Source organism: Balaenoptera musculus, chromosome 4 (assembly GCF_009873245.2).
Source record: "Balaenoptera musculus isolate JJ_BM4_2016_0621 chromosome 4, mBalMus1.pri.v3, whole genome shotgun sequence".
NCBI classification, from domain to species: Eukaryota; Metazoa; Chordata; class Mammalia; order Artiodactyla; family Balaenopteridae; genus Balaenoptera; species Balaenoptera musculus.
In genome coordinates this window covers 5,483,658-5,508,949 of record NC_045788.1, presented here as the reverse complement: position 1 = coordinate 5,508,949, position 25,292 = coordinate 5,483,658, and the positions used below count along the sequence as shown (strand labels likewise).

General features: G+C 37.8%; 1 protein-coding gene across 4 annotated transcripts in view; it reads right to left on the bottom strand.

Moving 5' to 3' along the window:
- Positions 1-466: 466 nt before the first annotated feature.
- Positions 467-25,292, bottom strand: part of ZNF385D (zinc finger protein 385D) — a 953,569-nt gene continuing 928,743 nt past the window's right edge. Inside the window, exons 7-9 of one of the 4 annotated variants that reach the window (XM_036851514.1) lie at positions 12,967-13,145; positions 11,821-11,922; positions 468-3,621 (exon numbers count right to left, since the gene is read on the bottom strand). In XM_036851514.1, coding sequence (XP_036707409.1) covers positions 3,388-3,621; positions 11,821-11,922; positions 12,967-13,145 — 515 coding nt within the window. In that variant the 3' untranslated portion in view covers positions 468-3,387. Of the gene's footprint in view, positions 3,622-11,820; positions 11,923-12,966; positions 13,146-25,292 lie in introns of all 4 variants that reach the window. The other 3 variants (XM_036851517.1, XM_036851516.1, XM_036851515.1) reach the window with 3 other exon arrangements.

Below are 25,292 nucleotides of genomic sequence, written 5' to 3'. Positions count from 1 at the left end.
TTTCAAAAGACCAAATTATATCTCTGATGATAACGGTAATGAATTATTGCAAGAGATGAACGGAAACCCAACGGTACCTGAAGATTGCATCATTTGAAATGGGTCAGTGATGATATAAATTGCCCAAAGCCAACTGTGTACACAACTGTGCTTAGGTGTACACAACAACCACTCTTCAAAGTTCAGGACCAGTGAGAGGAGCGATTTGTTACTTGTAATCACCTGTTTTCTTGGAAGAGAAATACAGTGCCTTCCCAAAGACTGTTTCCTGTTGTCTGGGTAATCTGGATGAGGTGCAAGAATGCTTTTTCCAGAGGCATTTGACTCTTGCAATGCATATATATTTGTTGCAAATGAAATCGGAGATGCTTTATCTATCCCTTCCCTGCCATGGGTATGATGCATGGGAAGGAACGTATAACCATAAAGTCAGACTCCCCTCAGGGATGTTCAGAGCACCACTGCTGATCAATCGGAATTACTGATCTGTATTCATGAAAAGAAGTTCCCTAAGGGAAAGGATAGAGCTTTATAGCAGTGTGAACAATGGTAGATATGGATCTGGTGTTAATAAATACATGGAATGTTGGGAACCAATTCACAGAGAATCCACCATAAGTTCCATGTTTAGGCTTCATCCTTTATTAGGTAGTGAGTAAAAGACAACTGATGATTACAACTCCAATTTTAGAGACCATTTAAACAAAAATGGTTCCATAATGAAGTGAGGCAGAAGGGGTTTAGGTATTTCTGAGGTTTCTCCTACGGCTGATGGAGAAAATATGGCTGATTTGTTTGTTTCCCAGCAAATCATTAAAGTTAGTAATGCCTTGTGATCCAGGACTCTTGTATCCCACAGGCCCTGACTTCCAGTGGACTGGCTCTTTCACTTTGGTGAAAATGGGGAAGAACAGCAAAAGTACACATAGTAATATTTCATCAATTGACACTAAGTTCTCCAACAGAAAGAGAGGTTTTTAGAGGTGTAAAAGTTGTTGGATAGGGATTCAGGCTGACATAGTGAATGATGAAAATATTCGACAAAGCAGAAAGAGGAAACTGAAGTTCAAAACGGTCAGAAGCTGGTCACACAGGATATAGACAGCCCCAAACAACAGAATTCATGAGCTAACTCTCTCCCTGGCTGAACTAGCAGGGTCTGAGGGTGGAAAAAGGAAACACTTACTAACACCAGAAAGTAGAGATACTGGCAAATGCAATATCACCAGATACTTTCACAAACAAATTTCAATTCTAACCAACATGTTCAGGCAGAAGATGTATGGTTTGAAATTCCTCTTACCAAAGACTGATGGAATACTTTTTCTTTTCTTTTCCTTCCTTTCTTCCTCCCTTCCTTCCTTCCTTTTTTCTTTTGGTTGGTTGTTTAACAAAAGTTCTATAAAGTCAACTGCTTTAAAGATATATTTATATGACAAATGTCTTTAGCTAGATGGTGGAGAAGAACTCCAAAGACCATATTTAATGTTGAGCACCAAGCACGTTATGGGTGTTTCTTAAATATAAAATGACAAATACTAAATACCCATCTCTCAAATCATTTCACCTTGAGTCTTTAGACCTCTCAAAAGTCTACTACAGTTTAGATAAGAGCAGTTTCAGGAAGGCCATACCCAGCCTTTCCCTATATTTTTAAATAGTCTTTACAAAACCTTTCAAAAATATTTTTTTTTCTCTAAACCTAAATCTGGTAGGGTGGATTTGTACATGTTTTCATTGTTCTAAGTTTGAGTGTCATTATTCTTATTAATGCAACAGACTGGCTGCATCGAACCCCACCATAATGATAGGTATATGTTAGCTTTCTATGGGAAAAAGCAAATAGCCTTTATCACAAATGAAAGGCACAGCTATTTTTATGCCATTTGTTACCAACTTAATGATAACATGTAACACGGGATGGTTATATAATTATTTTATATAGATTTTCTTTTTATAAGTTATTCTCTTAATCTTTCTAACATATATACAATATACATATATTTATATATACCCCTGAAAAATCTTGCTTTAAAGGTAAAACATCAACTCCTTTCAGCCTTATGGTGAATATTGAAGGCTGTCAGTGTTTCACAACTCCACTAGAGAAATGATGGTCAAATGCATCTTACCAGTATTTTTTTAACTCTACATCCTTGGTCTGAAATTAATGCAGATTCATTTTTCTTGTTTTACTAATATTTAAATATATATTAATTGTTTATATCATGTCAGTAGGAAATCTAAAAAAACAACAAAACCCCCCCACAACAATAGCTAATGTCTATCATCATAGTCAAAGCAGAAACCTGTGCTGAAGAGACAACCCTACTGGTATGATATAAAGGGGATATTGCAGAGATGCAATATTCTTTGTTTTTATTGGATATGCACTAACATGAAAAATCTTTACTTTGCATTATCATGCTAGGTTAGGTTCATCCGTTATCCTTGAAACAGAATAGTTGTACTGATTTCTTTCTGAACACCCATGATGCATGGGTTTACCTGTTTTCAGATATAGGTGCTTTACAAACACTTCCTATTTCCAGCAACACTGTTCCAGGGTGAGGGAAAAGTACTTTGTAAGAAGCCATTTTTATTAATCTCTCCCACCTCTATGCTTAGCCCTGTTCTTTTATTCTGAACTTAAAGTCATCTCCAAGCTGGGTAGGATGGGAGAATGAGAACCAGGGACCTTCCCCACACCATCCGGTGGTGTTTAGTTTTTGACTGCTTACAGGCATGAAATAGTTGTTTGTTCTACCTTTTGCAATTCTTGAACACCTAGTGGCATAGATTGAGACACAGCACTATTGTTTTTACAAGACATCTACCGTATCTACTTTTGTTGGGATAAATACCCAAGAATTGCTGTCATAGCAAGAGGAACAGCACGGGTACTACTATTCACAGTGTTGCTTTTGTTTTTTTGTGTTTTTTTCTTTTTCTTTTTCTTTTTTTTTGTATTATTTTAATCTACAGAGTAAATTATTATATATACATTGGAACCAGTTAATGCCCTTAGACAATGTATAGTTGTCTCATAAAGCAGGAAAGACAATGCAGGGGGAAACAAGTGCCCAAAAGCACAGTCACAAAGGCTTCAGAAGTTCTAGATACCACTACAAGTCAATGCTGGAGATCACTTCTAAAACACTCAATGTTCAAGAGGAATGCTTTAATTTGGAGAAAATACCACCCCTCCATCCCACCCCTAAACCTCCCTCCTTTTTTTTTTTTTTTTTTTTAATAATCTTTTCAATTCACTATCAAAAGTCCTGGCTCTTCAGATATACTTTAAACTATAAATAAACACTGCATAGTTCTCTTTTTGTTTTGTGTTTTTTGAAAAATTATTGCAGTACAGTTACTCCCATTTGGAATTCAGTAAGGAGCAAACAGCACAGGAGTGTGGGCGGTCCGAATGGGTCCAGGAGCTGGCCGCAGGAGGGCTGGAGGGACTGCAGAAGTCTGGAACAGGGTGGCTGCTGGAGCAGTTCGGAGGCTGAAGGGGGAATTCACTGCCACAGCCGCAGCGGCCGCTGCAGCTGCCAGAGGGTTTGGTAGAATTCGTGGAGCCAATGGCTTTGAAGGTTCTTTTGAAAATACTAATTTTACCTGCAACGGAGGGGGGGAAAAAAAAAAAAGAGTAGATGAACAGAAGTCTTAGAGTCTACAATGAGAATCCAAAAGGGTGAGCAGCTTTTAAAATACAGCAGTCAACAACTACAAATATAAACTCACACCTGGGAACTGATGATAAAAATCACGCAAAGTGGGAAACCTATATTCAGTATCCTGAGATAAACCAAAATGGAAAAGAACACGAAAAAGACTATATATATATATGTATAACTGAATCACTTTGCTGTACAGCAGAAATTAACACACCATTGTAAATCAACTGTATTTCAATAAAATAAATTTTAAAAAATAATGCAAAGTGTAGAACATCTTTCCTTTCGGAAAAATTGGAAGAGCCCGGAAAATGGCTTGACCTAGGATGTTACAAAGTCCTCCAGGAAAGTCCTTTATTTTATTTTATTTTTTTCACATCTTTATTGGAGTATAATTGCTTTACAATGGTGTGTTACTTTCTGCTTTATAACAAAGTGAATCAGTTATACATGTTCATATGTCCCCATATCTCTTCCCTCTTGCATCTCCCTGCCTCCTACCCTCCCTATCCCACCCCTCTAGGTGGTCACAGATCACCGAGCTGATCTCCCTGTGCTCTGAGGCTACTTCCCACTAGCTATCTATTTTACATTTGGTAGTGTATATATGTCCATGCCCCTCTCTCACTTTGTCCCAACTTACCCTTCCCCCTCCCCTATACTCAAGTCCATTCTCTAGTAGGTCTGCATCTTTATTCCCAACTTGCCACTAGGTCCATCATGATCTTTTTTTTTTTAGATTCCATATATATGTGTTAGCATATGGTATTTGTTTTTCTCTTTCTGACTTACTTCACTCTCTATGACAGACTCTAGGTCCATCCACCTCACTACAAATAACTCAATTTCATTTCTTTTTATGGCTGAGTAATATTCCATTGTATATATGTGCCACATCTTCTTTATCCATTCACCTGTCAATGGACATTTAGGTTGCTTCCATGTCCTGGCTATTGTAAATAGAGCTGCAAGGAACATTGTGGTACATGACTCTTTTTGAATTATGGTTTTCTCAAGGTATATGCCCAGTAGTGGGATTGCTGGGTCATATAGTAGTTTTATTTTTAATTTTTTAAGGAACCTCCATACTGTTCTCCATAGTGGCTGTATCAATTTACATTCCCACCAACAGTGCAAGAGGGTTCCCTTTTCTCCATACCCTCTCCAGCATTTATTGTTTGTAGATTTTTTGATGATGGCCATTCTGAACGGTGTGAGGTGATATCTCATTGTAGTTTTGATTTGCATTTCTCTAATGATTAATGATGTTGAGCATTCTTTCATATGTTTGTTGGCAATCTGTATATCTTCTTTGGAGAAATGTCTATTTAGTTCTTCTGCCCATTTTTGGATTGGGTTGGTTTTTTTTTTTTTTTGATATTGAGCTGCATGAGCTGCTTGTAAATTTTGGAGAATAATCCTTTTTTAGTTGCTTCATTTGTTACTATTTTCTCCCATTCTGAGGGTTGTCTTTTCGTTTTGTTTATGGTTTCCTTTGCTGTGCAAAAGCTTTTAAGTTTCATTAGGCCCCATTTGTATATTTTTGTTTTTATTTCCATTTCTCTAGGAGGTGGGTCAAAAGGATCTTGCTGTGATTTATGTCATAGTGTTCTGCCTATGTTTTCCTCTAAGAGTTTGATAGTGTCTGGCCTTACATTTAGGTCTTTCATCCATTTTCAGTTTATTTTTGTGTATGGTGTTAGGGAGTGTTCTAATTTCATTCTTTTACATGTAGCTGTCCAGTTTTCCCAGCACCATTATTGAAGAGGCTGTCTTTTCTCCACTGTATATTCTAGCCTCCTTTATCAAAGATAAGGTGACCATATGTATGTGGGTTTATCTCTGGGCCTTCTATCCTGTTCCATTGATCTATATTTCTGTTTTTGTGCTAGTACCATACTGTCTTGATTACTGTAGCTTTGTTGTATAATCTGAAGTCAGGGAGCCTGATTGCTCCAGCTCCGTTTTTCTTTCTCAAATTGCTTTGGCTATTCGGGGTCTTTTGTGTTTCAATACAAATTGTGAAATTTTTTGCTCTAGTTCTCTGAAAAATGCCAGTGGTAGTTTGATAGGGATTGCATTGAATCTGTAGATTGCTTTGGGTAGTAGAGTCATTTTCACAACGTTGATTCTTCCAATCCAAGGACATGGTATATCTCTCCATCTATTTGTATCATCTTTACTTTCTTTCATCAGTGTCTTATAATTTTCTGCATACAGGTCTTTTGTCTCCTTAGGTAGGTTTATTCCTAGATATTTTATTCTTTTTGTTGCAATGGTAAATGGGAGTGTTTTCTTAATTTCACTTTCAGATTTTTCATCATTAGTGTATAGGAATGCAAGAGATTTCTGTGCATTCATTTTGTATCCTGCTACTTTACCAAATTCATTGATTAGTTCTAGTAGTTTTCTGCTAGCATCTTTGGGATTCTCTATGTATAGTATCATGTCATCTGCACAGAGTGACAGCTTTACTTCTTCTTTTCCGATTTGGATTCCTTTTATTTCTTTTTCTTCACTGATTGCTGTGGCTAAAACTTTCAAAACTATGTTGAATAATAGTGGTGAGAGTGGGCAACCTTGTATGTTCCTGATCTTAGTGGAAATGGTTTCAGTTATTCACCATTGAGGACAATGTTGGCTGTGGGTTTGTCATATATGGCCTTTATTATGTTGAGGAAAGTTCCCTCTAAGCCTACCTTCTGGAGGGTTTTTATCATAAATTGGTGTTGAATTTTGTCGAAAGTTTTCTCTTCATCTATTGAGATGATCATATGGTTTTTCTCCTTCAATTTCTTAGTAAGGTGTATCACATTGACTGATTTGCATATATTGAAGAATCCTTGCATTCCTGGGATAAACCCCACTTGATCATGGTGTATGATCCTTTTAATGTGCGGTTGAATTCTATTTGCTAGTATTTTGTTGAGGATTTTTGCATCTATATTCGTCAGTGATACTGGCCTATAGATTTCTTTCTTTGTGACATCTTTGCCTGGTTTTGGTATCAGGGTGATGGTGGCCTCGTAGAATGAGTTTGGGAGTGTTCCTCTGTCTGCTATATTTAGGAAGAGTTTGAGAAGGATAGGTGTTAGCTCTTCTCTAAATGTTTGACAGAATTCGCCTGTGAAGCCATCTGGTCCTGGGCTTTTGTTTGTTGGAAGATTTTTAATCACAGTTTCAATTTCAGTGCTTGTGATTGGTCTGTTCATATTTTCTATTTCTTCCTGGTTCAGTCTTGGAAGGTTGTGCATTTCTACGAATTTGTCCATTTCTTCCAGGTTGTCCATTTTATTAGCATATAGTTGGTTGTAGTAATCTCTCATGATCCTTTGTATTTCTGCTGTGTCAATGGTTACTTCTCCTTTTTTCATTTCTAATTCTATTGATTTCAGTCTTCTCCTTTTTTCTCTTGAAAAGTCTGGCTAATGGGTTATCATTTTTGTTTATCTTCTCAAAGAACCAGCTTTTAGATTTATTGATGTTTGCTATAGTTTCCTTCAGTTCTTTTTCATTTATGTCTGATCTGATGTTTATGATACCTTTCCTTCTGCTAACTTTGGGGTTTTTCTGTTCTTCTTTCTCTAATTGCTTTAGGTGTAAGGTTAGGTTGTTTATTTGAGATATTTCTTGTTTCTTAAGGTAGGATTGTATTACTATAAACTTCCCTCTTAGAACTGCTTTTGCTGCATCCCATAGGTTTTGGGTCGTCGTGTTTCATTGCCATTTGTTTCTAGGTATTTTTGGATTTCCTCTTTGATTTCTTCAGTGATCTCTTGGTTATTAAGTAGTGTATTGTGTAGCCTCCATGTGTTTTTATTTTTTACAGATCTTTTCCTGTAATTGATATCTAGTCTTATAACATTGTGGTCGGAAAAGATACTTGATCCGATTTCAATTTTCTTAAATTTACCAAGGCTTGATTCCTGACCCAAGATATGATCTATCCTGGAGAATGTTCCATGAGCACTTGAGAAGAAAGTGTATTCCGTTGTTTTGGGGTGGAATGTCCTATAAATATCAATTAAGTTCATCTTGTTTAATGTATCATTTAAAGCTTGTGTTTCCTTATTTATTTTCATTTTGGATGATCTGTCCAATGGTGAAAGTGGGGTGTTAAAGTTCCCTACTATGATTGTGTTACTGTCGATTTCCCCTTTTATGGCTCTTAGTATTTGCCTTATGTACTGAGGTGCTCCTATGTTGGGTGCATAAATATTTACAATTGTTATATCTTCTTCTTGGATTCATCCCTTGATCATTATGTAGTGTCCTTCTTTGTCTCTCGTAATAGCTTTTGTTTTAAAGTCTATTTTGTGTGATATGAGAAGTGCTACTCCATCTTTCTTTTGATTTCCATCTGCATGGAATATCTTTTTCCATCCCCTCACTTTCAGTCTGTATGTGTCCTTAGGTCTGAGGTGGGTCTCTTGTAGACAGCATATATACGGGTATTTTTTTGGTAACCATTCAGCCAGTCTGTGTCTTTTGGTTGGAGCATTTAATCCATTTACATTTAAGGTAATTATTGATATGTATGTTCCTATTACCATTTTGTTAATTGTTTTGGGTTTGTTATTGTAGGTCTTTTCCTTCTCTTCTTTTTCCTACCTAGAGAAGTTCCTTTAGCATTTGTTGTAAAGCTGGTTTGGTGATGCTGAATTCTCTTAGCTTTGCTCATCTGTAAAGGTTTTAATTTCTCCATCAAATCTGCATGAGATCCTTGCTGGGCAGAGTAACCTTGGTTGTAGGTTTTTCCCTTTCATCACTTTAAATATGTCCTGCCACTCCCTTCTGGCTTGCAGAGTTTCTGCTGAAAGATCAGCTGTTAATCTTATGGGGATTCCCTTCTATGTTATTTGTTGCTTTTCCCTTGCTGCTTTTAATATTTTTTCTTTGTATTTAATTTTTCATAGTTTGATTAATATGTGTCTTGGCATATTTCTCCTTGGATTTATCCTTTGTGGGACTCTCTGGACTTCCTGGACTTGATAGACTATTTCTTTTCCCTTATTAGGGAAGTTTTCAACTATAATCTCTTGAATTATTTTCTCAGTCCCTTTCTTTTTCTCTTCTTCTTCTGGGACCCCTATAATTCGAATGTTGGTGTGTTTAATGTTGTCCCAGAGGTCTCTGTGACTGTCCTCAATTCTTTTCATTTTTTTTTCTGTATTCTGCTCTGCAGTAGTTATTTCCACTATTTTATCTTCCAGGTCAGTTATCCGTTCTTCTGCCTCAGTTATTCTGCTATTGATCCCTTCTAGAGAATTTTTAATTTCATTTATTGTGTTGTTCATCACTGTTTGTTTGCTCTTTAGTTCTTCTAGGTCCTTGTTAAACGTTTCTTGTATTTTCTCCATTCTATTTCCAAGATTTTGGATCATCTTTACTATCATTATTCTGAATTCTTTTTCAGGTAGACTGCCTATTTCCTCTTCATTTGTTCGGTCTGGTGGGTTTTAGCCTTGCTCCTTCTTCTGCTGTATGTTTCTCTGTCTTCTCATTTTGCTTAACTTACTGTGTGTGGAGTCTCCTTTTTGCAGGCTGCAGGTTCGTAGTTCCTGTTGTTTTTGGTGTCTGTCCCCAGTGGATAAGTTTGGTTCAGTGGGTTGTGTAGGCTTCCTGGTGGAGGGGACTAGGGCCTGTGTTCTGGTGGATGAGGCTGGATCTTGTCTTTCTGGTGGGCAGGTCCATGTCTGGTGGTGTGTTTTGGGGTGTCTGTGGCTTTTTTATGATTTTAGACAGCCTCTCTGCTAAAGGATGGGGCTGTGTTCTTGTCTTGCTAGTTGTTTGGCATAGGGTGTCCAGCACTGTAGCTTGCTAGTCGTTGAGTGGAGCTGGGAGGTCTTTTGTGGACCAGTGTCCTGAACTTGGCTCTCCCACCTCAGAGGTACAGCCCTGATGCCTGGCTGGAGCACCAAGAGCCTGTCATCCACATGGTCATGTGGCTGTAGGTAGGAGGCCTCAGTTTATTGCTACATGGATCTCTCCTTAGGGCTGCTTGAGTGTCCTCATGACATGGCAGCTGGCTTACCCCAAGATGAGTGATCTGGCCCATGGTCTCCAGGACTGTCACAGCTTTGGCTGCTGGGGCCCCTCCAGAGCCGGCAGCCTCAGTGAGGCCACTCTCCCTTCAGGCTCCAGGGCAGTTTAGTGATGGCGGAGGGAAGAGACCCCGAGCCAGGAGTTCCAGCTCTCTATTTTATTTTTTGTGATAAATATACCTCGTGAGGAAAGTATTCATCTTGAGAAAAAACAGGGAATTTTTTACTGCACTCTTTACACACATTTTAACTAGCAGGTTATAGACATTTTTAAAGAGAGATTAATTAATGCTGTCAGCTACTATTAGACTATGCAAGTATGTCAAGTGAGTAGCATAGTAAGGTGTGTGAGTACCAATCAAGAGATGTAAAAATAACGAAATTCCACTTTCAATAAAGAAGCAAAGAAAACTTATCTTCCCAAAAAATTTGACGTGTTTTGCTTTCATTGGTAGGAACATTCTCTCAAACCTACTATATAAAATCAGTTCATTCTCTGACTAGTAGCATTAGTAGGATGGCTGTTCTCAGGAAGGGAATGGTCCCATTTATGGAAATAGTAACAGTGACAGGTAAGCAGGAGGTTTGGAAGCTAACATTAACACAATTTGACTTCTCTGTTTATTTAGGAACCATTCACTTGATTGTTGAAAGCTGCATCTACACAGGTCAGTAATCGCACTCAGGTTATGACTAGTGGTGCTGAAACATCAGTTCCATGCAGAATTCACAGCCACTCAATGCAGCTAAAATTGATTCTATGCAAGAGAGTAAAACGACTTCATTTGCATAAAAATGGGTGATGCTACTAAATTAATTGGGTCAACTCAGTCTGAGGTCTCATAATGGATGACTGCAGTTTTCCTTTAACTGTATTTTCATGTGTCAGCAGCACACAGTAGCACTGATTATTAATAAGATCTATTTTGAAGAAAACAGATTTCAAAATGTATAATTCAGCACACGCTGTAGATCAATTGTTCTTCATCTTAATTTTTTTATGCACACAGTTATAGTTTATTACAGCTAAACAATGCAGAGCCCTGGGTCTCTTAGATGTAAGCTATGGTCATTTCAACCAGAACAAAAGCATATGCTTATAAATATTAGCTTAAGATGTCAGGAGGTTTACAGACTTCCCCTAAAATCCTACAAAAATTCTAGGTCAGGACATCAGTACTAATATGTTTACTAATCTAAAACAAGAGGGCATGTCTCAGGAAATATTTCCCAGGCCTTAGATAGTGTCCTTAGGTGAATAATTTTTAAAAAGGAGCCATGCCTTTGAGAGTGTGTTATTCAAAAGACAAAATTGTTGAGGGAATCAACAATACTGGTGCTTTGTCTCCTGAAGACCTTAAAAAGGAGATGTAAGAACTTGTTTTCACCGACCTTTTCCTAATAGTATCCACTAACCTCAAGTCCAGATTTCATGCGATTACCTACCTGACACAAAAGAGTTTGGTTTTCCTCCCATCCCCATGCTCTGTTGTAAACCTGTGCCCAACTAAAAAGATAAGATGCTGGACTTTGGCTAATGGTGACAAAACACTCAAACAATTCATGAAACCAATGATTCTGTTGGTGGAGTAGGAGTTGGACTTTCAAATCAATTGTTTGTCTTTACTTGGGTATCTTCCATTCATTTCACTTAGTAACTGACAAAAAAAAAAATCCAAGTTCAGTGAGTAGACTGCAGGACATGAAAGGCTACTCTTAGGCTTCCCTGGTGGCACAGTGGTTAAGAATCCTCCTGCCAATGCAGGGGACACGGCTTCGAGCCCTGGTCCGGGAAGATCCCACATGCCATGGAGCAGCAAAGCCCGTGCGCCACAACTACTGAGCCTGCGTGCCACAACTACTGAAGCCCGGGCACCTAGAGCCCATGCTCCGCAACAAGAGAGGCCACCGCAGTGAGAAGCCCGCGCTCCGCAACCAAGAGTAGCCCCCGCTCACCACAACTAGAGAAAGCCTGTGTGCAGCAACAAAGACCCAACGCAGCCAAAAATAAAATATAAATAAATAAATAAATTTATTAAAAAAAAAAAAAAAGAAAGAAAGGCTACTCTCTATTGGGAAGCAAAAAGGACACTCACCCCCAGCGGATGTGCTGCCTTCTGCAGTTTGTTGTAAGGACTGTATTTAGGTTTCGGGGGCTTCCCAGCAGCTCTGTCTTTGTGCCTTCTACTGCTAATATGCTATTAAAAGCAATTAAAAATGACAGCTTTAAAAAAATTATCCCCCAAACCCCTCATAAATATTGTTTTAACCTGGGGCAGGATATTAATTATTTCATGCAAGTTGAAGAAAGACAAAAATAAAAGAGCGTGCACTTTTGTCCTCGGATACTGATGCTTTGAGGAGAGATACCTTTGTGCTAGCCATTTTAGTCTATTTTAAACAAATAGCAGGGTCTTCTTTTTCCCAGCCTTTTTCCTTATTAGTGCACAGATCTCGTTTTATGGACAATTACAAAGGAAAGAAATGTCTGAAGGAATTTTATGTGCAAATAAACAAAGATGGCCAGGCGGGCATGAATTTATTTCCATACTAATATTTATCCTCACATTTGTACAGCCAAATGTCAACCCCTTAAATTCTAAAGATAAATAACTAAGGTGTGTAAAAATCAGTGCAAGAACGTATGCATATAAAACACAACACAATATGAGGGCTGGGACTTCAACTAGAAACGTAGAACTGATCTCTTTGGAAGGCTATTCAGAGTAAAAGTGAATGCAACAGGATTAGTCATCTTGTTAGCAGGTGGCTGCAGGATTTAGAAATACAGTACACCACCATGTAATAAAGTACATAAAATAAAAGAAGAGCACAGCACAAAATTAGTGGTAGCATGTAAATATCTAAACAAGTAAAAATGGAACATTGAAATTTGACCTTTAAAGAAAATCAACACTTCTGAGTGGGAAACCGGGTAAAGAAAAGATCTACTACCCCCCTTCCTCCCACTCTTCATATATAAAAATAGCACAGACTCACTTCAGGCAGTTTCAGAAAGATCTTAGAAGACATTACATTTTAGTATTCCTTTAAGCAACCAAAATATGCATAAATAAATAAGGAAAGTGAATAAGAAGCTAAATGGATGGATGGATGGACGGATGGATGGATGGATGGATGGATGGGAGAGAAAAACAGAAAAGAAAGGGAACAGAGGAAGCACACATTCTGCTCGTGCGTGACCCCCATCTGCTTTCACTTCTAGAATGGGTACCGCCTACCTGTTTAAGTTGTGTTTCCGAGTTGACGTGCACATCACAGATTTCACAGTGAAACGTTTTGTTCTGCAGGCCTGTATTCCCCTTATTCACTGGTCCTTTGCCTTTCACACCTACCCTAGGGAAGGCTTTGATAGTCCCACTTCCATTCCGAGCTTCTAGCATCGTTTTGTGCTTAGTACCTGCCAGGAATATTTAGAAAAAAAGAAAGAAAAAAGAGGGGGGAAAATCTTAGCTAGTAATCTCTTCCAAGAAACGATACAATAACACAACATGATGTGATGCCGAGTTTGAATGCAGTTCTTCCAGAGATTATATTTGAAATATGCTTATGACATAGAAAACTGTAACAATGTGCTCTGATCACCTTATATAACATTAGTTAATCACTCATCTTTTTATAATGTCCTGTTTTCCAAATAAGCACCATCAGTACAGGAACTAAACTCAAAAGTCCTGAGATGAAATTAAATGGGTGTGACTTCTTTTCATTTCCTCTTGATGCTAATAAGACATAAATGATAGCTGATGAGGAAGAGTGATTTAGTTGCTACAGGTATAGTTGGAGGTGAGGTGTAACAAGTGTAATCAGTTTAAACATGATGTGTTTACAGAAGTGCCACTAATTAAATGCCCACTTTCTAAACAGAATACAAACAAGCTTTCCTGGCTATGGGGTTTAGGATCAAAGAGGAAGAGTAATTGTATAGAGATCTTAATGACTCTGGAAAAAAAAGCCCTATTAGAATAGCAAAGTTCACACTGATTGGCTATGAAATTTCAAATATAAACAAATGAGTAAAAATCGGGGGGATTCACCAGCTAAGCAGATACACTGTAAAGAAACCCTTCTTTTTATTAAACCAGTCACATCTTTTGGCTGTCCCACATAACTAATGTAATTCTACTTATCAAGATTTGCTTTTTTTTAAACACTAAAATTCAGGATGGCAGTTTGCTCTCAAAAACTTTGCTCACAACTTCCTTCTCCTTGGAGTTGATAAGTATGCTTTACTTTTCTCATTTAGCCATATGTTTTTGCTATGAAATTTTCTCTTGTAATCATTGATATCCTTTCTGTCATTCTGGTTTTCTAAATCCTGATTTAGGGGTTTCACCTTCCTAATTGTATTTCTTAGATTGTTATCAGTTCTGGAAGCCTAGAAAAAAAGAGAAATTCTTAACTTCTGGTTCTTGGGCCAGCCTCTCAGAATCATTCCATATCAATGAAGAAAAGATGCTCTCCAGCTCCGTGTCAATCACCCATGTCTTCAATAAGAGGCAATGCACATATGGAACAGGTTTAGAGCCATACGTTTCTCTCTTGTAAAATGATACCTTTACTGAGTCCAATATTAAAAAATGCATATTTTTAACACTTAGGTTCCCCACTTTGAATCTCATTTTCTTATGCACAGCAATGAAAATGTTCATATCTCAACATATTAAGGAGAGAGAAAAAAGTCAACGTTTTGTGAGAAGACGGGAGAGGCTGAAATACGGAGTCAGAGAACCATGCAGTAGTGGTGGTGGTAGCAGTGAGACTGCCCCGGGGTTCACTTTCACCCATGTCCCCTGCAATATAGTGACCTAATGCTTTCTGCTTTGTATGAAGATACCATAAATGAGAGTAGGGCAAGCAATGTTCTGGTGAGCAATATATACCTACATACATAATGAATGAATGAGTATATATATGCATATATATATATACACACACACACATACACACATTGTTTTGTCCTACCTTCATTTATACCATCTTCCTACAAATTCGAAGATTTTGTGCCACTTTGTGAGTAGAGGGTTATCCAACCTTCTCTATCCAAACAGGTGATTTTATCAAAATATTTTTTTCCCATGCAACCTCTATAGTCAAACTGAGAAGCTTTCCTGGGGTCGCTGTGGCTTAGGAATGTCTAAGTAGCAGTCATTAGGAGACAAATTCTTATCCTGACTTTCTTGAAGGCCCCTTGACTCACTCTGGTTAATATCTTATGCGATTTGAGCTGGCGTTTGATAGTGGCAACCAGAATGGATCAGAAAACTGTTTCTACCTATTCACTGATATGGAAGTACTTCATCTTGCCTGGGAGGACAAAAAAAAGTGCGGCGTGGGTGGCTTGCCTCAGGATTGAGTGTCAGATGGGTTAGGAGGAGGAGAAGAAATTCAAAAAAGTTGCACCCAATAGTAAGTTGCTCCCAATAGCAACAGTAAGTAAAAATCCAGAAAACAGACATTCTCCATATTATCTCTGGCAAGCTAAGACCCACCTATGTCCTGTCCCTAGGGGACGGAAAGAAACAGAAGATATGTGAGCATTGGAGAAATATCCAACCTCTCAGAAAAATCACTGTGTCATTAGCATTATTATTTCAGTGTAGTCTCTCCACAGAAGCTAGTAAAGATAGGAAAGTTAAATATACACACTCATGCATGCCTTACACATACGTGCACACACACACACACACCAAACACATGTGGTTAAAATTGTGCTGAGATTGGGTGAAAAACTTCAGTTAATAGCTTTGACTCCGGGGTTACTATTCATCATCATGTAGAGTGGAACGTTTGTGCAATGTAACCTCCTGCATCTAGTAGCAGCTTGTCAGTCATAATTAAATAGCTATTAGATCGTTTTATAAGATCTTAAAGCTTGAACAGCCTGTAAAGGTAGCGGTTTTTCCTTCAAGTACAGCTACAATTAAGGAAAGATGTACTACTCTTAATTTTCAAGCATTTATATTTTTGAGAGATCAAATGTGCATGAATAACCTAAAAATAGTGACTATTAAGAGAACTGATACTTATTTTACTTTTTAAACATTGCACATATTGTGATAAATTATTTACCTGCTCATAGCCACCCATGAGTTTAGGTGCTATTATGATGCCCGTTTAAGAGATAACAAACTGAGACTCAGAAAGGTTAAGTTATTTGCCCAGCTCACAAAGCAAACACTACTTGAAGTTACTGGCAGGTAGAACGTGGATTTCTAACTAAGTCCTTAGAGCTACGGGGATTTAGCTAGAAATCTACTAAGGATGTCTGAGCTAGCTGAATTCCAGTTACACAGGAATCTCTCATAGTGCCTTTAATTTTTCTATTTTGTTAATGCAGTCTTTTCTAAACTCGGATTTTAATTTGAGTCTTTCAAATCCCCTTTTCCCTTGTTTTCTTGTAATGCTCCTTTCTGCTCAGCAGAGGACCTGGAACCAGGATGCTACAATGAATGACAGTGGCTTTGTGATGGCAGGTTTGAATACCTCAGGTTCCAACAATGTGTAAATGTCTCGCAAGGCTCGTGCCTTCCCCTGTGATTGCACAGTAGGGCCATTGCAAAGCTGCTTCTGTACTTTAAATGGACTATTTTCTTCCCATCACTTTTAAAAGGCCAACACTGATAATGACCTTCATTTGAAGCTTCCATGATTCCTGAAATGTGAAACCGTTCTCCAACCACAGTTTAAATGCAGCAAGTCATCATGCTCCTAGAAATATTGATTTTGTTTGCTTTTTTTATTTGTTTGCTTTTGATTGCCTTGGGTCAAGATATTGTATCTGCAAAAATCAAAATAATATGTGGTGCAGAGTGAATAGAGGCTAGCCTTCCCTTTAATTCCTCATCATCTTTACAACTTCCTTTTTTAGATGGCTCTTAAGTTAGGTACTGGCATAAAGGAAAGGTAGGTGAGCAAGAAAACTGGCAAATGACTTTTTAAAATTAAATCAATCATTCTTTAGGTCATCAGGAAAATTGAGGAAATTTCTTTAAAATGGAAAAAAACCCAGAATTCCATCAAGGAGAAGCATATCAAAATATTAATGGTGGTCATCATGTACCAGTCTTTTATTTTCTATTTGTATATGTGCATTTTAAAAAGTTTGTGTAACTTAGTTAAAGTAATTTTGTATAGAAATTTCCTTGGAATTATATATACTTTTAAAAATGCACATGATTTTTAATGACAGCATAGGCTTACAATACATGAACGTTATATATTTAACCACTTCTCTAATATTAGACATTTGGATTATTTTCTTTTTTTTCCCTATATAATTATTTTGTAATGAACATCCTACTTGTTAATCTTTTAAAAATCTATGCTAAGGTTATTTCCTTAGGATAGATTTTCAAAAGGAGTATTATAGGTACAAAATATGGCTATTTTTAAGCCTCAATTCAAGCTGTCAAATTAACTGTCTAAACAGTACAAAGGAAGTTTCAGAGGGATTCATTTTATAGGGAAATGTATCCTGGTAGAGTCTGCAAAATTCACCTGTCTATAAAATAAATTTCAATACCTTAAAGTTCAATTTTCCAGAATGCCCATGAGATGAGATTTAATGGTGTTAGACTAGACCCTTAGCAAACCCACGTGACTGCCAATGATAATTTAGTTGCCTTCTCATTGACAAGTTCAGATGATTCCAGCTTATAGATACATGGGCAGGGAAGTGGTCAGCCTCCATACAAACACCAAAATGCAAAGGTGTTTTTTGATGTGTTTATTTATAACATTCAGTAAAATGGCATTATAGTCCAACTCTGTGTGTCCTAAGGAAAGAAAGTTGTTTTGAATCTCTACACCTGAAGGGTATAATTGGCATCAAAAGCCTCCATGTTCTCTTTTTTTTTAATCCTCTAAGTGTCAAATTAACCTTTTATTACCCTGACCTCTTATATACTAGGTATTTTCCATGTCAATCTTAATTTTATTTTGTCTTTGAAATGAAATCTTTGGTTTATTTTATCAGCATATCAACAAACAGTAAGCACCCAGAATGGCATCCATGGTATCAGGTGACCAAGGAATGCCCCAAATGAGTAAAAAATTGTGTTATTTCTGTTAGCTCCCTGGTTGAAAGTAATCTGTTGATTCATCAGTAATGCATCACAAGTCCAAATTGCAGAGGTGAAAGTAGAGACAAGGGAAACAGAGGAGAGGAGAACTTTGCTTTTAGCATCAGAAAGGTCCTCTGAGGAAGAGCTATGAAGTGGGAACAGAAGGGGAGGCAAGCCACACAGCACCAGTGGGGATGGACTCGGTGTCCAAAGACAGCTCAGGAAAGAGCTCTGCAGACCCTGGGAACCAGTAAGCGGACCACTGGCTGGGCTTGATGGGGAGATAAACATGTGGAATTGATATGGCAGTAACCCTTGACATACCAGCACATGAGGAGAATTTTCAGGCATCCAGAAAGCCTCTTTTATCTATAACAATGGACTACAAGGAAGATGGAGGATATCCTGTGCTGCTTTAGACATGCATTTAACAATCCTTATTTGCACCCATCTCTGCTACTTAGAAACAAGGCCCTTAAAAGCATAGAAAAATGCTCCATTGCTTTCATATCCATTACCCAAGAGAACCCTGCAAAAAGGTTTTCACATAATAAACACTCAATAAATGGACAAATTAGACACTCCCATAGTATAACAGATATGATGTTGTCTTAGTTATTTATAAAAGCAGTGTTTTTGCTTACTTTTTGTGTAACTAGTGCAGTTTTCACTTTTTTAAATGAAAGTAACACTTTGTTAGAAAATTCAAAGAGCACAGAAAAGCATAAGGTGAAAAGCAAAAGCCCTCCCACTTTTCACCTTCAAGCCGCATGCCCTCAGCAGGGAAACGGTTTCATGTGCAAACTTCCTGAAATGTTCTAAACATCAGTGACATTATATTAGGCTCGAGTAGAAAAAATAATGTAGGTTGAACATTCTACTTGGTTTGCACACGAAACCACTCTTAACAAGCACAGCACGTAAAAGTACACAGCAAGAAAACACATCTCAACACAACTCTGAAATCACTTATTCTGGTTGTTCATTGGTGAGATGTCACCAAACACGAAATAACTAAACCCTGAATGCTCACAGCTACATAAAATTTTTCTATTAGGTAATATATCCCAAATCACCCATATAGCAAACCCCAAAGTACATTATTTAAGAATTGTAAGAATGCAGGCGACTCTTCCTGTGGCAGTGCGGGCTTGAGGAGGTGGCTCACGGGGGTGAGGCGTTTAGGGTGAGGTGACACCGACCTTGGAGCCAGATTGGCTGGGTTTGCATCACAGCCCCAACATTTAAGGGCTCTATGGCTTTGGGCAAGTCAAGTAGCAGGAATCTCATCAGCACAGAGAGAAAGCTTCACTGAAAACTCATTGCAGAGCGGCAGGGGAAGCTGGATTCCATGACAGCAACAGCAGGGTTCATGGCAAGAATCACAGCTTGCAGCCCGCCACGGGCGGTCTCGTCTTCCTGCAGCTTGTAGACCCTCAGGCTTAGGAGCAGTTTCAAGCACACAGCCTTGAGAGAGTAAGATGTTCCTGAGACCATCTGTACCAAATCCGTGACTGAACCCAGTGAAGACCTCTATATAAACGTTTAAGGTTCTGGCAGCACACACGGAGATCTACTCCTTTAGCCACCAGCTGCTGGAGAGAGCCTCGTAGACAAAGTGCTTCCAAGTCAGCCTGTTGTAGCTGGACAGTTATTGTAGACCCTTATAATCTGACTTCATAATGGAGACAGCCACATTCACTGCCGTGCGGCTGACAGCATCTTGGTGCGCCAGCCAGGGGTCAGGCCTGAGCCTCTGAGGTGAGAGAGCCGAGTGCAGGACACTGGACCACCAGAGACCTCCTGGCCCCAAGTAATATCAGTCGGCGAGAGTGAGAAATCTCCCAGAGATTTCTGTCTCAATGCTAAGACCCAGCTCCACCCAATGACCAGCAAGCTCCAGTGCTGGACACCCCATGCCAAACAATTAACAATACAGTAACACAACCCCAACCATTAGCAGAGAGGCTGCCAAAGATCAAAATAAGTTCACAGACAACCCAAAACACATTACCAGATGCGGTCCTGCCCACCAGGAAGACAAGATTCAGCTTCACCCACCAGAAAATAGGCACCAGTCCCCTCTACCAGGAAACCTACACAACCCACTGAACCAACTTTACCCACTGGGGGCAGATCCCAAAAACAACAGGAATTACGAACATGCAGCCTGCAAAAAGGAGACCCCAAACACAGTAAGTGAGGCAAAATGAGAAGAAAGAGAAATATGCAGCAGATGAAGGAGCAAGGTAAAAACCCACCAGACCAAACAAATGAAGAGGAAATAGGCAGTCTACCTGAAAAAGAATTCAGAGTAATAATAGTAAAGATGATCCAAAACCTTGGAAATAGAATGGAGAAAATACAAGACACATTTAACAAGGACCTAGAAGAGCTAAAGAGCAAACAAACAATGATGAACAACACAATAAATGAAATTAAAAATTCTCTAGAAGGAATCAAGAGCAGAATAACCGAGGCAGAAGAACGGAAAAGTGATCTGGAAGACAAAACAGTGGAAATAACTACCGCAGAGCAGAATAAAGAAAAAAAAATGAAAAGAATTGAGGACGGTCACAGAGATCTCTGGGACAACATTAAATGCACCAACATTCAAATTATAGGGGTCCCAGAAGAAGAAGATAAAAAGAAACTGACTGAGAAAATAATTCAAGAGATTATAGTTGAAAACTTCCCTAATATGGGAAAAGAAATAGTCAATCAAGTCCAGGAAGTCCAGAGAGTCCCACAAAGGATAAATCCAAGGAGAAACATGCCAAGACACATATTAATCAAACTATCAAAAATTAAATACAAAGAAAAAATATTAAAAGCAGCAAGGGAAAAGCAACAAATAACATACAAGGGAATCCCCATAAGGTGAACAGCTGATCTTTCAGCAGAAACTCTGCAAGCCAGAAGGGACTGGCAGGACATATTTAAAGTGATGAAAGGGAAAAACCTACAACCAAGATTACTCTACCCAGCAAGGATCTCATGCAAATTCAATGGAGAAATTAAAACCTTTACAGACAAGCAAAAGTTAAGAGAATTCAGCACCACCAAACCAGCTTTACAACAAATGCTAAAGGAACTTCTCTAGGCAGGAAACACAAGACAAGGAAAAGACCTACAATAATAAACCCAAAACAATTAACAAAATGGTAATAGGAACATACATGTCAATAATTACCTTAAATGTAAATGGATTAAACGCTCCAACCAAAAGACATAGACTGGCTGAATGGATACCAAAAAAAGACCCGTATATATGCTGTCTACAAGAGACCCACCTCAGACCTAGGGACACATACAGACTGAAAGTGAGGGGATGGAAAAAGATATTCCATGCAAATGGAAATCAAAAGAAAGATGGAGTAGCAATTCTCATACCACACAAAATAGACTTTAAGTAAAAACTATTATGAGAGACAAAGAAGGACACTACATAAAGATCAAAGGATCAATCCAAGAAGATATAACAATTGAAATATTTATGCAGCCATCATAGGAGCACTTTAATACATAAGGCAAATGCTAACAGCCATAAAAGGGTAAATCAACAGTAACACAATCATAGTGGGGAATTTAACACCTCACTTTCACCAATGGACAGATCAACCATAATGAAAATAAATAAGGAAATACAAGCTTTAAATGATACATTAAACAAGATGGACTTAATTGATATTTATAGGACATTCCATCCAAAAACAACAGAATACACTTTCTTCTCAAGTGCTCATGGAACATCCTCCAGGATAGATCATATCTTGGGTCACAAATCAAGCCTTGGTAAATTTAAGAAAATTGAAATCATATCAAGTATCTTTTCCGACAACAAGGCTATAAGACTAGATATCAATTACAGGAAAAAAACTGTAAAAATTACAGGCACATGAAGGCTAAACAATATGCTACTAAATAAACAAGAGATCACTGAAGAAATCAAAGAAGAAATAAAAAAATACCTAGAAACAAATGACAATGAAAACACGATGACACAAAACCTATGGGATGCAGCAAAAGCAGTTCTATGGGGGAAGTATATAGGAATAAAACCCTACCTCAAGAAACAAGAATAATCTCAAATAAATAAACTATCCTTACACTTAAAGCAATTAGAGAAAGAAGAACAAAAACCCCCCAAAGTTAGCAGAAGGAAAGAAATCATAAATATCAGATCAGAAATAAATGAAAAAGAAATGAAGGAAACTATAGCAAAGATAAATAAAACCAAAACCTGGTTCTTTGAGAAGATAAACAAAATTGATAAACCATTAGCAAGACTCATCAAAAAAAAAGGGAGAAGACTCAAATCAATAGAATTAGAAATGAAAAAAGGAGAAGTAACAACTGACACTGCAGAAATACAAAGGATCATAAGACATTACTACAAGCAACTATATGCCAATAAATTGGACAACCTGGAAGAAATGGAGAAATTCTTAGAAATGCACAACCTTCTGAGACTGAACCAGGAAGAAACAGAAAATATGAACAGACCAATCACAAGCACTGAAATTGAAACTGTGATTAAAAATCTTCCAACAAACAAAAGCCCAGGACCAGATGGCTTCACAGGCGAATTCTGTCAAACATTTAGAGAAGAGCTAACACCTATCCTTCTCAAACTCTTCCAAAATATAGCAGAGGGAGGAACACTCCCAAACTCATTCTATGAGGCCACCATCACCCTGATACCAAAACCAAACAAAGATATTACAAAGAAAGAAAACTACAGGCCAATATCACTGATGAATATAGATGCAAACATCCTCAACAAAATACTAGCAAACAGAATCCAACAACACATTGAAAGGATCATACAGCATGATCAAGTGGGATTTATCCCAGGAATGCAAGGATTTTTCAAAATATCCAAATCAGTCAATGTGATACACCATATTAACAAACTGAAGGATAAAAACCGTATGATAATCTCAATAGATGCAGAAAAAGCTTTCGACAAAATTCAACACCCATTTATGATAAGAACTCTCCAGAAAGTAGGCATAGAGGGAACTTACCTCAACATAATAAAGGCCATATATGACAAACCCACAGCCAACATCGTTCCACTAAGATCAGGAACAATACAAGGTTTCCCACTCTCACCGTTATTATTCAACATAGTTTTGGAAGTTTTAGCCATGGCAATCAGAGAAGAAAAATAAATAAAAGGAGTCAAAATCAGAAAAGAAGAAGTAAAACTGTCACTGTTTGCAGATGACATGATACTATATACATACAGAATCCTAAGATGCTACCAGAAAAGTACTAGAGCTAATCAATGATCTTGGTAAAGTAGCAGGATACAAAATTAATGCACAGAAATCTCATGTATTCCTATACACTAATGATGAAAAATCTGAAAGAGAAATTAAGGAAACACTCCCATTTATCACTGCAACAAAAAGAATAAAATACCTAGGAATAAACCTTCGTAAGGAGACAAAAGACCTGTATGCACAAAACTCTAAGACACTGATGAAAGAAATTAAAGAGGATACCAACAGATGGAGAGATATACCATGTTCTTGGATTGGAAGAAGCAACATTGTGAAAATGACTATACTACCCAAATCAATCTACAGATTCAATGCAATCCCTATCAAACTACCAATGGCATTTTACACAGAACTAGAAAAAAATTTTCACAATTTGTATGGAAACACAAAAGATCCCGAATAGCCAGTGCAATATTGAGAAACAGAAAAAGAGATGGAAGAATCAGGCTCCCTGACTTCACACTATACTACAAAGCTATAGTAATCAAGACAGTATGGTACTGGCACAAAAATAGAAATATAGATGAATGGAACAGGATAGAAAGCCCAGAAATAAACCCACACACATTTGGTCACCTTATCTTTGACAAAGGAGGCAAGAATATACAATGGAGAAAAAACAGCCTCTTCAAAAAGTGGTGCTGGGAAAACTGGACAGCTACATGTAAAAGAATGAAATTAGAACACTTCCTAATACCGTATACAAAAATAAACTCAAAATGGATTAAAGACCTAAATGTAAGGCCAGACACTATCAAACTCTTAGAGGAAAACATAGGCAGAACACTCTATGACATAAATCACAGCAAGATCCTTTTTGACCCACCTCCTAGAGAAATGGAAATAAAAACAAAAATATACAAATGGGACCTAATAAAACTTAAAAGCTTTTGCACAGCAAAGGAAACCATAAACAAGATGAAAACACAACCCTCACAATGGGAGAAAATAGTAACAAATGAAGCAACTGACAAAGGATTAATCTCCAAAATATACAAGCAGCTCATGCAGCTCAATAACATAAAAACAAACAACCCAATCCAAAAATGGGCAGAAGACCTAAATAGACATTTCTTCAAAGAAGGTATACAGATTGCCAAGAAACAAATGAAAGGATGCTCAACATCACTAATTATTAGAGAAATGCAAACCTCACACCATTCAGAATGGCCATCATCAAAAAATCTACAAACAATAAATGCTGGAGAGGGTGTGGAGAAAAGGGAACCCTCTTGCACTGTTGGTGGGAATGTAAATTGATACAGCCACTTTGGAGAACAGTATGGAGATTCTGTAAAAAACTAAAAATAGAACTACCATATAACCCAGCAATCCCACTACTGGGCATATACCCTGAGAAAACCATAGGTCAAAAAGAGTCATGTACCACAATGTTCATTGCAGCTCTATTTACAATAGCCAGGGCATGGAAGCAACCTAAGTGTCCATCGACAGATGAATGGATCAAGAAGATGTGGCACATATATACAATGGAATATTACTCAGCCATAAACAGAAATGAAATTGAGTTATTTGTAGTGAGGTGGATGGACCTAGAGTCTGTCATAGAGAGTGAAGTAAGTCAGAAAGAGAAAAACAAATACTGTATGCTAACACATATATATGGAATCTAAAACATAAAAGAAAAGAAATGGTTCTGAAGAACCTAGGGGCAGGACAGGAATAAAGACGCAGATGTAGAGAATGGACTTGAGGACAAGGGGAGGGGGAAGGGTAAGCTGGGACGAAGTGAGAGAGTGGCATGGACATATATACATTACCAAATGTCAAATAGATAGCTAGTGGGAAGCAGCTGCATAGCACAGGGAGATCAGCTCAGTACTTTGTGACCACCTAGAGGGGTGGGATAGGGAGGGTGAGAGGGAGACGCAAGAGGGAGGGGATATGGGGATATATGTATACACATAGCTGATTCACTTTGTTATACAGCAGCAACTAACAACAATGTAAAGCAATTAAACTCCAAGAAAGATGTTAAAAAAAAAAAAAGAATTGTAAGAATCTAAAAAAGAGTAGATATATGTTTAACTGATTCACTTGGCTGTACACCTGAAACTAACACAACATTGGAAATCAACTATATTGCAATAAAAATTTAAGAAAAAAAAGGAAAAGGAATTGTAGCTCCAGTCTACTGTCTGATAGAAACTTCTTTGCTGATGGAAATGT